We start from the raw sequence: 13656 nt of genomic DNA, 5'->3' as shown, positions 1-13656 counted from the left end.
TTGGTTCTCTCATGGCTCTGCGTCTCCTGGCGCGGAAATGCTGTGTGCAAAGAACTGACGTCAGCGCGCGGAGGCGGCGTCTATGTACTCCAGCGACGTCATCACGGCGCACGACGCCGACGACGGACGCGGAGCCGCAGGGGACGCCTGCAGACGACGCCTACCGACGCGCAGGGGTACTGCTACGCAAAAGTTTCCGGATCCAGACTGACGCCTGGGGATATTCTAAGGTAAGGAATCTAACACTAACTAATGTTTCTTACAGATATATCGTTACCGAAGGTAAGTAACTTGTTCATTTATCACTTTCTTGTAATTTGGCATTTCCAATGCACTACCCTATTTTGTAGCCTATACTTCTCTCAATGTATCGTCTAGCCCAACATTCTGACTCGTCTCAAACTACTTTCTCCTGCCCTTTCCAATGCACTACTCTCTCTCTCATCCTATACATCTATCAATATATCCTCTACATCCACTCCCTCATTTATCCCAAACCTCATACCACCTCTATGATCCCCAAAATAACCCTTTCTAGATTCTCTCCTACTCTACCCATCCTTGCATTTTCTGACACCTCTTTTACTACACCGATCCCCCAAACCAAACCCCTCTAAACTCTTACCCTCCAAAACCCCTTTTTACTCATCCAAAAGCCTCCTCCTACTGCTATGATCTAAAAAAATAAATAAAAAAATAAATCCTTCACTCTTCTATCCCTCCACTATCCTTTCCAATCAAAATAACAGACTAACATGTTCACTTCTCAAATTTCATTTCCACTATACTAACTCACCACTAATTTTTTATGGGTTTCATAGTAGCATGCTATTCGCCAATAAAGCGTTTCAACACCCCATCAGGGTTACAAGCGCTATATAAATGCAAAAACTTTTTTTCCTTTTCTACCCCTCCCCAACCCTTCTCAATCCAAATAACTGAGTAACATATCCACCACTCAAATTAATTTCATGTTTCACCATACTAATTTGACACTAATCCTTATGGGTTCCAGAGTAGCATGCTACTTGCCAAAAAAGCGCTTCAAACCCCAACCAGGGGTAGCAAGCGCTATATAAATACAAACATGTTTCCCTCTTCTATCCTGCCACCTATCCTTCTCTCTCCATATAACTGAATAACATATCCACCACACAAATGACTTCATATTTCACTATACTAATTTCAACACTAATCCTTTATGGGTTCCGGAGTAGCGTGCTTCCCCTTCTATCCCTCCGCTATTCTCCTCAAGCCAAATGTCTGACTAATATCCGCCACTCAAATTACTTTCATATTTCACCATTCTAATTCACCAATAATTCTTTATGGGTTCCCGGAGTAGCGTGCTTTAACACCCCATTAGTGGTAACAAGCGCTATATAAATGCAAACCTTTTTTCCTCATCCATCCTTCTGCTATCCTTCCGAATACAAATAACTGACTAACCTATCCACCACTTTAAATTTACTTGCATGTTTCACTACACTAATCCTCTATGGGCCCCGGAGTAGTGTTCTACTTCTGAAAAAAGGGTTTCAACGCCTCATCAGAGGTAGTAAGCGCTATACAAATGCAATTACAATTACAATTTTTCATGCCTATGCATGGCCCCGTAGTGCTATTTTATTGAGCAATCATATTTTTCGTACCTTCGGTTTGGCATGGGGAAAAGTTGTTGGGACTGATGTGACGTAGGCTCAGACATTGTCTTTCTAGAAGTTGAATGTTGTCTTTAGATGAAGTGCATGGACCTATTCTACTCTATTAAGTCAACTTTAGCCTCCATCCTGATCCACGTGTAAGTCTGTTAGAAGCTCTACAACTTAACTCTTCCTTTGCTGTCTATTTGTAAAAATGGTGATTCTGCAGGAAGATAAATATTCGCCACAACACATTTCACCAACATAAGTTATGTACTTAGTTCGGTTTATTTGAATAGATCTGTTTTCTTTGTACCTGTATAATTTAAAGCTGTTATTTCTTGTTTTTCTTTGGTAGCTATATAAAGGTAGAATTAATGCTACCAGCCATGTGATTCAACATCCAATGTATGGAGCAGGACACAAATTCCGCACTATTCACTTGCCCATCTCCACAACGTTGGCTGAAGTACTTGACCGTGTCTCAGGCAAGTTTGTAATTGCATGCAATTTTTTTTATGGCTAACCAGAAAAAAGCACCTCTGATTACAATTTTAGTATTCAGTTTGATTTTTTTATATCGCTGGCAGCCTATGTGTATCCACAGCTCAGAGCGCTGTTGAGGTATGTGAAATCCTGACCAGAAAAGAGAAAGTATCAAAAAGATTGAATTTTTTTGCCAATAGGGTTTACGTGTTTCTAATATTTTTTTGTTAGATAAATATGTTCCAATTTTTAAAAACCTTATATTATAAACTTTCACCTGTATTTCAGTTTTCTGTTTATGTTCTGTTTCTTTCCAATGAAAACATTTACTTTACAGGCTATGGGAATATTTTCTTTCTTTTATCTAATACCCATCTTTTAAACTACCTCTTGTTTCAAAACTAACCCCCAAAATCTCACAACTTGAGTTGTGTTTAGTTAAGTGTTTATGAGAACCTGAAATGCAGATATAAGTTTCAATGCTGCTGTGCCACTTCAGTGAGCATTGGTAATGTAAGCACTTTGAGGATTGTTGAGACAATGAACTGACTTAGCCCACCTGACTTAGCCTTTAGACACATAGTAAGAGCAAGCAAACTATGATATGGTCCAGTTGTAGTCCAGTATAAGATGTGAATATATTCAAGTTACAAAAAAGCACTGTAAAATGTATCGGCTTTAAACGGGACAGTGCCAATAATTGTCAATCATCTGTTTTTTTCTGCATCAATCTTTAACCCTTACTCTCAAGTATATTGCAGTAGGATATTTGAGCCTATCATTTTCGAACTTGAAATTTTCTTTTCTACATTTATGATTTTGTGAGTCTGGTGCGACAACACTTCATGCCAATGCAACTATTTATGTTCACACTACCCTTATGCGTAACGATGCTAGTTTGAAATCTATTAAATTAACATGCAGATGTGTTTTGAGATAAAAGTCAACATTCTGACAGATAATTTTAAACACAGATTCTTTGCCTTTGGTCTATCCCCCGACTTAGTCTGGAAATCTTTACACAGGAGCTCTTGCATGCTTGTATGTGGTGCTGTGCAAGCAACTCTGCTTTGACTTCATTCCATCTGTTCTACACTTCAGAAGCCGCATATAAGTACGATCACTGTGTGCTAACATCACATCCTTTCTTTTCATGCTTTCAAACATGTATCTGGAGTTCTACTCACCTTTTTCTTCATCAGGTTGACAAGACTTTTCTTTAAATTCTTCAAGCAGTGTGCATGGGAACAATTTCCTCGCCTTAAACAAGAATATTTGAAAATTGCCATAACAGTCACAAACAAATATTTGTGACATACCCGCACAAGATATACCTTTGGTGTTTTGGGTTCGGGAATGGACTTCAAACCATGGGAGGAATACAACCTTTATCAATCGGGAGGTGATTCAGGAATATAAGACGTAACTGTACATCACCAATACCAGAAGAAACTGTGCAAGTCCCGCTCTCATTTGATGTTCAGTGCGCAGACCGGCTCCTGGGGTTGTTCTTGCTACAGTACCTCATCTCAGTCAAGGTCTTCTGGTAAGTCCAAATCGAAGTCAAAGAGGAAACACAAGGAAGCCAAGTGGGACTGGTCCCCTCTTTCTGTCTTCAGAGAAGTAGTGATGGGGTCAGAATCACTTGGTCTTTCTCCAGATCCACTGAGGAGCCAAGTCCACACTAGGTCCTAATGCACACTGGGTCCCAATTCTGGGCAGCTTCTTCCTGGGCATCGCTGCACACATTTGACAAACATTATTGTGTACACAAACCTGTCCGGCAAAAAGGCATTCCGTCCTCCAGTCCGCACGCCCACCTCCTCTGAGAGATTGCTTTCATATGTTTGCTAGGTATATGACTCTGCAGCTAGAAGTCTCTATCAAATGAACAAGTTACCTTTGGTGACTCCTTATCTGGTAGGGACTCAATCTAGCCGCAGATTCCTTACCGACCCTCCCTGCCTAGCCATTCTGTGAACTGTATTTCTTTCATCAAAGCAATCCTTCTGGACCTCACATTGGCACCTTCTGGACCTCACCTAGGTCTCACCTCATTCCACCTTAGTTTGGCTCTATGCTTATGGTGCAGAGTAATAGTCATGAACTGAGGTCAGCACACTGGGGTGGTGCCTATATATGTACCATACACGTCACTTCCAGCGGGGACAATGTTGGCACTCTTAGCCGAATTGCACCACCTACCAGTATACAAGGAGACTGCTCAAAAACTTTCCCGGCCCAGTCTGAGGCCTGGGGTATATTCTAAGGTAAGGAATCTGCAGCTAGATAGCCTCTATCAGAAAAGGCTTTACCGAAGGTAAGTAACTTGTTTGTCACTGCTTGGTTGGGGAGGTCATTTGGAAGAGGTGGAGATCAAATGACTCCAGCAGACTCCTTCCTCTACATAAACCTGCTGGAGTTGTGGGCAATTCACTTAGTTCTGAAGAGCTTCCTATAGTCCATCAAAGGGAGGCTGGGATTCCTGTGTTACTTTCCGCTGCTGTTTCTTCAGTCCCAAGTTTTTTAAAACTTTTTTTTAAAATTAATTTGTTTATTGGCATTTCAACAATATACAATCAAATAACGCAAAATTGGCACGTGCAAGGTAATATCATTACAGTAACTTTGTGACAAGAACACATTGTTCAAAGGCGACAGTACCACCCCAGCCCCAGTTCGAATTGTCATCCCATATACAATATATTACCACCCTCCCAACTTTATTGGAATTATCAGTGCGCACTCCTTCCGTCTCCTTGCCAGTATCAAGGGCACAATTCTAATTGCCTAAGGTAGTGTCTCTATGGTATCGTGTAATGATCCATCTTCCCGTGTGTTTTCTGTTTCAATTACTGAGTGTGTGTCACTCGAGTCGCCATCCCCTCGTACAGGCCTCCTCTCCAGGTACAGCGCCCAGTAATTCTTAGGTCAGTTATGGGGAGGGAGTAACTCGCTGTATAGCCCCGTTAGCGTTCAACAATCGAGCATGTCATTTGTCCATCTAGCCATCGTCGGGGTCGGGCCACGCATCCAGGTGAGCGCAACGCATCATTTGGCAATTAAAAAGGCCATATCTACCAGTCTCCGTAATGCCGGTGCAATGTCCTTAGAATATCCCAATATGGCCAGTAGCGGGGAGTGGGTTAACGACAGACCAGTAATCTCATTCACCTCTTTGTACACTGCCAGCCAGAAGTCTGCCACCTTCAGGCACAACCAGGCCAGATGCAGAAAGTCCGCTGATTTGTGCTCTGCACCTCTCACAGCAAGGGCTTTCTCGCAAGCCGTATCTGAACAGCCGCTCGGGGTATAGTAGACCCTATTAAGGAATTTAAAGTGCATTAGGCGGTGGCGGCCATTGAGCGATACTTTCTTAACACTAGCGCAACAATATCCCCATTTGTCTTCTGGGAGATCAGTGTGCCAAACGTGGTTTCGCATAGTGCGTTGTCCGCTCCGCTAGCTTGATTCGATAAAGACGCAATATTAATTGAGCTGGTGTCTTGGCAGAGACTATAAAGTCGTACGTCAATACCACTTGCGGCTCCGTCATGTCCTGTCCCAGCAGCTCCCGTAAGGCATGTATCACCCTGTGGAACTGAAAACGAAGGAGAACTAGGGCGCCCGAGTCGTCTCCTGTATGTACGTCTTCCCAGGTGCAAGCCGTGCCATTGGCAAAGAGGTCGCCCATGGTGGTGAGATTCAGTTTCGCAAGTGCAGTTAGGACACCTCTGTCTCTACAAGGGCTAAGCCATGTGCACCAAGGCAATTTCGCTTCCGGGGCGTACAACAGTGAGAAAGCCTGGGCGTCCATAAGGTGTTACCAGGTATGCGTCACAGCGTTTAGCGAATCTAATATGCCTGTACGCCGATCTCTAGGACGGGCAAGTAGCGCCGGTAGTGGCGTCGGATCAACAACTATTCTAGCTGCAGATTCCTTCACGACCCACCCTTCCTCCCCGTTCTGCAAGGACTCTCTGCTTGGGTTTTCTGCAATCGCCTCCCTCTGGGCGTCTTGTCTTCTATGGGTGTCCTCTTCCTTTTCTTCCTGTCAGGTATCCTCCCGGCTGATTCTCCAGCATGAGGGCCTACTTTGGCTCTTTTTCTCTGTTAGAGTTCTGATCCCCTCCTGGTCTTCTTTGTTGGGGGTTCTTTAACCTGTCCTTGGCCTCTTCATCCTTTCGGGCGGTATGACCATCTTTGACAGCATAGTCTGGGGGTGCATTACTGTTTCTCCTTTGTTCCGGGCTTGTGGTCCTCCCCCTAGGGGTTGTAGTTGCAGTCTCCCTCTCCCTCTCCCTCTCCCTCTCTCTCTCCCCCTCTCCCTCTCTCTCTCTCTCTCCCCCTCTCCCCCTCTCTCTCTCTCCCCCTCTCTCTCTCTCTCTCTCTCCCCCTCTCTCTCTCTATTTCTTTCCTTTCTTCTTTCTGTCACGGCACTTTCTCCTGATTGTGCCTCCAGGATGGCTCTCGCCTTAGCTTGCAGGGTGGTCCTACAGTACGGTGCTTATGCTTTTCTTGCTGTGGCTTCGCTGCTCTGGCCTTCTAGTGCTTCCTGTCTCTTGGTCCTGTCGCCTTGGTTGCACTGGCTGTACTTCAGAGTGGTGCCCTGCTCTTTCCCTACTCTGGTCTGCCTTCTGGTGCCTTGGTGCCACCTGGCGGTGTTTCTCAGCTTTTGTATTTCTTTCTCTATTTGGTCTTCTGGCTTTTCGCACACTGTTCCCATGCTCTCCTCAGTTTTGTTGTGATGGCTCCGCTTTGTGGCACGGAAAAGTTAACCGAAGCAAACTGATGTCAGCGCGCCGGGGTGGGGCTTATGTGACCTCGCTGACTTCAGGACCACGGAGGAAGTCTGGCGGAGTCACGTGGCTCCTCCCCCTCAGCACACAGGGATGCTGGGCAAGAACGTTTTCCAGGTCCAGTCTCACACCTGGCGAATATTCTACGTTAAGGAATCTACAGCTAGAATCGTCTCTTCAGATACATCATTATCGAAGGTAAGTAACTCGTAGATATAGAGATGTGCACACTGTCACATCTGATCAGTTACTAAGCTCCGCAGACCAAGACAAGACAGAAACTAATGTCAGTGGGCATGGCAGGTGAATATATGTGGCTCTGACATCACTTGTGAGGCAGGGCAAAACTTACATTGCTGCAAGACGGCACCTTCTGATATACACAGAAGCAATGCTTAGAATAATATCTGAATCTAGTCTGGTGCCTGGGGGTTCAGAAGATGCAGTTGAATAGAATATTCCCTTTTTTGCTCTAAGCCCCCCTAAGTACAATGTTTTGAAATCTGCCCCCCTCCAAAAATGTATTGCAAGAAAAGGGAGATTGGGAGAGGCAGGGGTGAGCTCCGGGACAGTGCTTAGGAGATCATTTCAGGGGTATTTTTCTGTAACTCATAATCTACGCTATATGTGAGACTTAAAAAGTACAAATATATCAAACCAAAACCGAAACGGACCAAAAACACTATGCCCTATAATTGGAGTGTTATGAGCCTAGGGTCCCATTGCAACTGCACCTGCTGCCCTAAAACAAACAAGCATTAGAAATGCAATCGGGCTCGGATTTATTTGAGTTTGGGCTAATGGCATTGTAAATGCCAATGTATTGTTGCTATGTGTTATGGAGTGTGTTCATGTGGTGTGTACTGCCAGTGATCTCCTTGTGAGTGTGAGAATATTGCACCGTTACTGCCTGTGATGTCCTTCTTGTGAGTGTGAGAAGCTTGCACCTCTGCTGCCTGTGGTCTCCTTGTGAGTGTAAGAAGCTTGCACTGCTGCTGCCCGTGATGTCGTTCTTGTGAGTGGGAGAAGATTGCACCTCAGCTGCCTGTGGTCTCCTTGTGAGTGTAAGAAGCTTGCACAGCTGCTGCCTGTGATGTCCTACTCACTACTCACTACTCTACTCATTACTCTGTACTCACTACTCTGTACTCACTACTCTGTACTCACTACTCTGTACTCACTACTCTGTACTCACTACTCTACTCACTATTCACTACTCTACTCACTATTCACTACTCTACTCACTATTCACTACTCTACTCACTATTCACTACTCTGCACTCAATACTCACTACTCTACTCACTACTCTACTCACTACTCCCTACTCACTACTCTGCAATCACTACTCACTACTCTGTACTCACTAATCTACTCACTACTCTACTCACTACTCACTACTCTACTCACTACTCTACTCACTACTCACTACTCTACTCACTACTTTGCCCTCACTACTCTGCCCTCACTACTCTGCCCTCACTACTCTGCCCTCACTACTCTGCGCCCACTACTCTACTCACTACTCTACTCACTACTCACTACTCACTACTCTACTCACTACTTTGCACTCACTACTTTGCACTCACTACTCTGCCCTCACTACTCTGCCCTCACTACTCTGCCCTCACTACTCTACTCACTACTCTACTCACTACTCACTACTCTACTCTCTACTCACTACTCTACTCACTACTCTACTCACTACTCTACTCACTACTCTACTCACTACTCTACTCACTACTCACTACTCTACTCACTACTCTACTCACTACTCTGCACTCACTACTCACTACTCTACTCACTACTCACTGCTCTACTCACTACTCTGCACTCACTACTCACTACTCTACTCACTACTCTACTCTACTCACTACTCTACTCACTACTCACTACTCTACTCACTACTCTACTCACTACTCTACTCACTACTCACTACTCTACTCACTACTCTACTCACTACTCACTACTCTACTCACTACTCACTACTCTACTCACTACTCACTACTCTACTCACTACTCACTACTCTACTCACTACTCTACTCACTACTCTACTCACTACTCTACTCACTACTCACTACTCTGCACTCACTACTCACTACTCTGCACTCTCTACTCACTACTCTACTCACTACTCTACTCACTACTCTACTCACTACTCTACTCACTACTCTACTCACTACTCTGCACTCACTACTCTGCACTCACTACTCTGCACTCACTACTCTGCACTCACTACTCTACTCACTACTCTACTCACTACTCTACTCACTCACTACTCTACTCACTACTCACTACTCTACTCACTACTCTACTCACTACTCTACTCACTACTCTACTCACTACTCTACTCACTACTCTGCCCTCACTACTCTGCCCTCACTACTCTGCCCTCACTACTCTGCCCTCACTACTCTGCCCTCACTACTCTACTCACTACTCTACTCACTACTCTACTCACTCTACTCACTACTCTACTCACTACTCTACTCACTACTCTACTCACTACTCTACTCACTACTCTACTCACTACTCTACTCACTACTCTACTCACTACTCTACTCACTACTCTACTCACTACTCACTACTCTACTCACTACTCTGCACTCACTACTCTGCACTCACTACTCTACTCACTACTCACTACTCTACTCACTACTCTACTCACTACTCTACGCACTACTCTGCACTACTCTGCACTACTCTAATCACTACTCTAATCACTGCTCACTACTCTACTCACTACTCTACTCACTACTCTACTCACTACTCTACTCACTACTCACTACTCTACTCACTACTCTGCACTCACTACTCACTAATCTGCACTCACTACTCTACTCACTACTCTACTCACTACTCTGGTGGTGTTAGTACTGGTAGTACTGATGGTGGTAGTACTGGTAGTAGTGGTGGTGGTTGTGGTACTGCTAGTAGTGGTAGTACTGGTAGTGGTAGTACTGGTAGTGGTAGCACTGGTAGTGGTGGTACTGGTAGTGGTGGTACTGGTAGTACTGGTGGCTGTAGTAGTGGTAGTACTGGAGGTGGTGGTACTGGTAGTGGTAGTACTGTTGGTGGTAGTACTGCTGGTGGTAGTACTGGTAGTGGTGGTACTGGTGGTGGTGGTACTGGTAGTGGTAGTACTGGTGGTGGTACCGGTAGTGGTAGTGGTGGTGGTGGTACTGCTGCCCGTAGTACTGGTAGTGGTAGTACTGGTGGTGGTGGTACTGGTGAGGGTAGTACTGGTGGTGGTAGTGGTACTGGTATTGGTAGTACTGGTAGTACTGGTGGTCGTGGTAGTGGTAGTACTGGTGGTGGTGGTAGTGGTAGTACTGGTGGCTGTAGTAGTGGTAGTACTGGTGGCTGTAGTAGTGGTAGTAATGGTAGTACTGATGGTGGTAGTACTGGAAGTACTGGTGGTGGTGGTGGTACTGATAGTACTGGTGGTGGTGTTACTGGTAGTACTGGTGGTGGTGGTGGTACTGGTAGTGGTAGTAGTGGTAGTACTGGAGGTGGTGGTACTGGTAGTGGTAGTACTGTTGGTGGTAGTACTGCTGGTGGTAGTACTGGTAGTGGTGGTACTGGTGGTGGTGGTACTGGTGGTGGTGGTAGTGGTAGTACTGGTGGCTGTAGTAGTGGTAGTACTGGAGGTGGTGGTACTGGTAGTGGTAGTACTGTTGGTGGTAGTACTGCTGGTGGTAGTACTGGTAGTGGTGGTACTGGTGGTGGTGGTACTGGTAGTGGTAGTACTGGTGGTGGTACCGGTAGTGGTAGTGCTAGTGGTGGTGGTACTGCTGCCCGTAGTACTGGTAGTGGTAGTACTGGTGGTGGTGGTACTGGTGAGGGTAGTACTGGTGGTGGTAGTGGTACTGGTAGTACTGGTAATACTGGTGGTCGTGGTAGTGGTAGTACTGGTGGTGGTGGTAGTGGTAGTACTGGTGGCTGTAGTAGTGGTAGTACTGGTGGCTGTAGTAGTGGTAGTAATGGTAGTACTGATGGTGGTAGTACTGCAAGTACTGGTGGTGGTGGTGGTACTGATAGTACTGGTGGTGGTGTTACTGGTAGTACTGGTGGTGGTGGTGGTACTAGTAGTGGTAGTACTGGAGGTGGTGGTACTGGTAGTGGTAGTACTGTTGGTGGTAGTACTGCTGGTGGTAGTACTGGTAGTGGTGGTACTGGTGGTGGTGGTACTGGTACTGGTGGTGGTGGTAGTGGTAGTACTGGTGGTGGTACCGGTAGTGGTAGTGCTAGTGGTGGTGGTACTGCTGCCCGTAGTACTGGTAGTGGTAGTACTGGTGGTGGTGGTACTAGTGGTGGTAGTACTGGTGGTGGTAGTGGTACTGGTATTGGTAGTAGTGGTAGTACTGGTGGTCGTGGTACTGTTAGTACTGGTGGTAGTTGTAGTACTGGTGGCTGTAGTACTGGTAGTATTGGGGGTGTTGGTGGGACTGGTAGTGGTAGTACTGTTGGTGGTAGTACTGCTGGTGGTAGTACTGGTAGTGGTGGTGGTGGTACTGGTAGTGGTAGTACTGGTGGTGGTACCGGTAGTGCTAGTGGTGGTGGTACTGCTGCCCGTAGTACTGGTAGTGGTAGTACTGGTGGTGGTGGTACTGGTGATGGTAGTACTGGTGGTGGTAGTGGTACTGGTATTGGTAGTACTGGTAGTGGTAGTACTGGTTGTCGTGGTAGTGGCAGTACTGGTGGTAGTGGTAGTACTGGTGGCTGTAGTAGTGGTAGTACTGGTGGCTGTAGTAGTGGTAGTAATGGTAGTACTGATGGTGGTAGTACTGGAAGTACTGGTGGTGGTGGTGGTACTGGTAGTACTGGTGGTGGTGTTACTGGTAGTACTGGTGGTGGTGGTGGTACTGGTAGTGGTAGTAGTGGTAATACTGGAGGTGGTGGTACTGGTAGTGGTAGTACTGTTGGTGGTAGTACTGCTGGTGGTAGTACTGCTGGTGGTAGTACTGGTAGTGGTGGTACTGGTGGTGGTGGTACTGGTAGTACTGGTGGTGGTAGTGGTAGTACTGGTGGCTGTAGTAGTGGTAGTACTGGTGGCTGTAGTAGTGGTAGTAATGGTAGTACTGATGGTGGTAGTACTGCAAGTTCTGGTGGTGGTGGTGGTACTGATAGTACTGGTGGTGGTGTTACTGGTAGTACTGGTGGTGGTGGTGGTGGTACTAGTAGTGGTAGTACTGGAGGTGGTGGTACTGGTAGTGGTAGTACTGGAGGTGGTAGTACTGCTGGTGGTAGTACTGGTAGTGGTGGTACTGGTGGTGGTGGTAGTGGTAGTACTGGTGGTGGTACCGGTAGTGGTAGTGCTAGTGGTGGTGGTACTGCTGCCCGTAGTACTGGTAGTGGTAGTACTGGTGGTGGTGGTACTAGTGGTGGTAGTGGTACTGGTAGTGGTAGTAGTGGTAGTACTGGTGGTCGTGGTACTGTTAGTACTGGTGGTAGTTGTAGTACTGGTGGCTGTAGTACTGGTAGTATTGGGGGTGTTGATGGTACTGGTAGTGGTAGTACTGTTGGTGGTAGTACTGCTGGTGGTAGTACTGGTAGTGGTGGTGGTGGTACTGGTAGTGGTAGTACTGGTGGTGGTACCGGTAGTGGTAGTGCTAGTGGTGGTGGTACTGCTGCCCGTAGTACTGGTAGTGGTAGTACTGGTGGTGGTGGTACTGGTGATGGTAGTACTGGTGGTGGTAGTGGTACTGGTATTGGTAGTACTGGTAGTGGTAGTACTGGTGGTCGTGGTAGTGGCAGTACTGGTGGTGGTGGTAGTGGTAGTACTGGTGGCTGTAGTAGTGGTAGTACTGGTGGCTGTAGTAGTGGTAGTAATGGTAGTACTGATGGTGGTAGTACTGGAAGTACTGGTGGTGGTGGTGGTACTGGTAGTACTGGTGGTGGTGTTACTGGTAGTACTGGTGGTGGTGGTGGTACTGGTAGTGGTAGTAGTACTGGAGGTGGTGGTAGTGGTAGTACTGCTGGTGGTAGTACTGGTAGTGGTGGTACTGGTGGTGGTGGTAGTGGTAGTACTGGTGGTGGTACCGGTAGTGGTAGTGCTAGTGGTGGTGGTACTGCTGCCCGTAGTACTGGTAGTGGTAGTACTGGTGGTGGTGGTACTAGTGGTGGTAGTACTGGTGGTGGTACTGGTATTGGTAGTAGTGGTAGTACTGGTGGTCGTGGTACTGTTAGTACTGGTGGTGGTGGTAGTTGTAGTACTGGTGGCTGTAGTACTGGTAGTACTGGGGGTGGTGGTACTGGTGGTGGTGGTAGTGGTAATGGTAATGGTAGTACTGGTAGTGGTAGTACTGGTGGTGGTAGTGGTAGTGCTAGTGGTGGTGGTACTGCTGCCCGTAGTACTGGTAGTGGTAGTACTGGTGGTGGTGGTGGTGGTGGTGGTGGTGGTGGTGGTGGTACTGGTGGTGGTAGTACTGGTGGTGGTGGTACTGGTGGTGGTAGTACTGGTGGTGGTAGTGGTACTGGTATTGGTAGTGCTGGTAGTGGTAGTACTGGTGGTCGTGGTACTGTTAGTGGTGGTGGTGGTAGTTGTAGTACTGGTGGCTGTAGTACTGGTAGTACTGGGGGTGGTGGTACTGGTGGTGGTGGTAGTGGTAATGGTAATGGTAGTACTGGTAGTGGTAGTACTGGTGGTGGTGGTACTGGTGGTGGTGGTACTGGTAGTACTGGTGGTGGTGTTAGTGGTAGTACTGGTGGTCGTCGTACTGTTAGTAC

At 46.6% G+C, this 13656-nt stretch overlaps 1 protein-coding gene across 6 annotated transcripts in view; it reads left to right on the top strand.

Annotated features, from left to right (window-relative positions):
- Positions 1 to 13656, top strand: part of BIRC6 (baculoviral IAP repeat containing 6) — a 2386688-nt gene that overhangs the window by 1707311 nt on the left and 665721 nt on the right. For all 6 annotated transcript variants that reach the window (XM_086926902.1, XM_086926900.1, XM_086926901.1 and 3 more), the window contains one exon: positions 2002 to 2131. In XM_086926902.1, the coding sequence (XP_086783028.1) occupies positions 2002 to 2131 (130 nt within the window). The remainder of the gene's footprint in view (positions 1 to 2001; positions 2132 to 13656) is intronic.

This window comes from Lissotriton vulgaris, chromosome 6 (assembly GCF_964263255.1).
Source record: "Lissotriton vulgaris chromosome 6, aLisVul1.2, whole genome shotgun sequence".
NCBI classification, from domain to species: domain Eukaryota; kingdom Metazoa; phylum Chordata; class Amphibia; order Caudata; family Salamandridae; genus Lissotriton; species Lissotriton vulgaris.
Note: the sequence above shows the minus strand (reverse complement) of the source record. Positions and strands in the feature narration are given on the sequence as shown.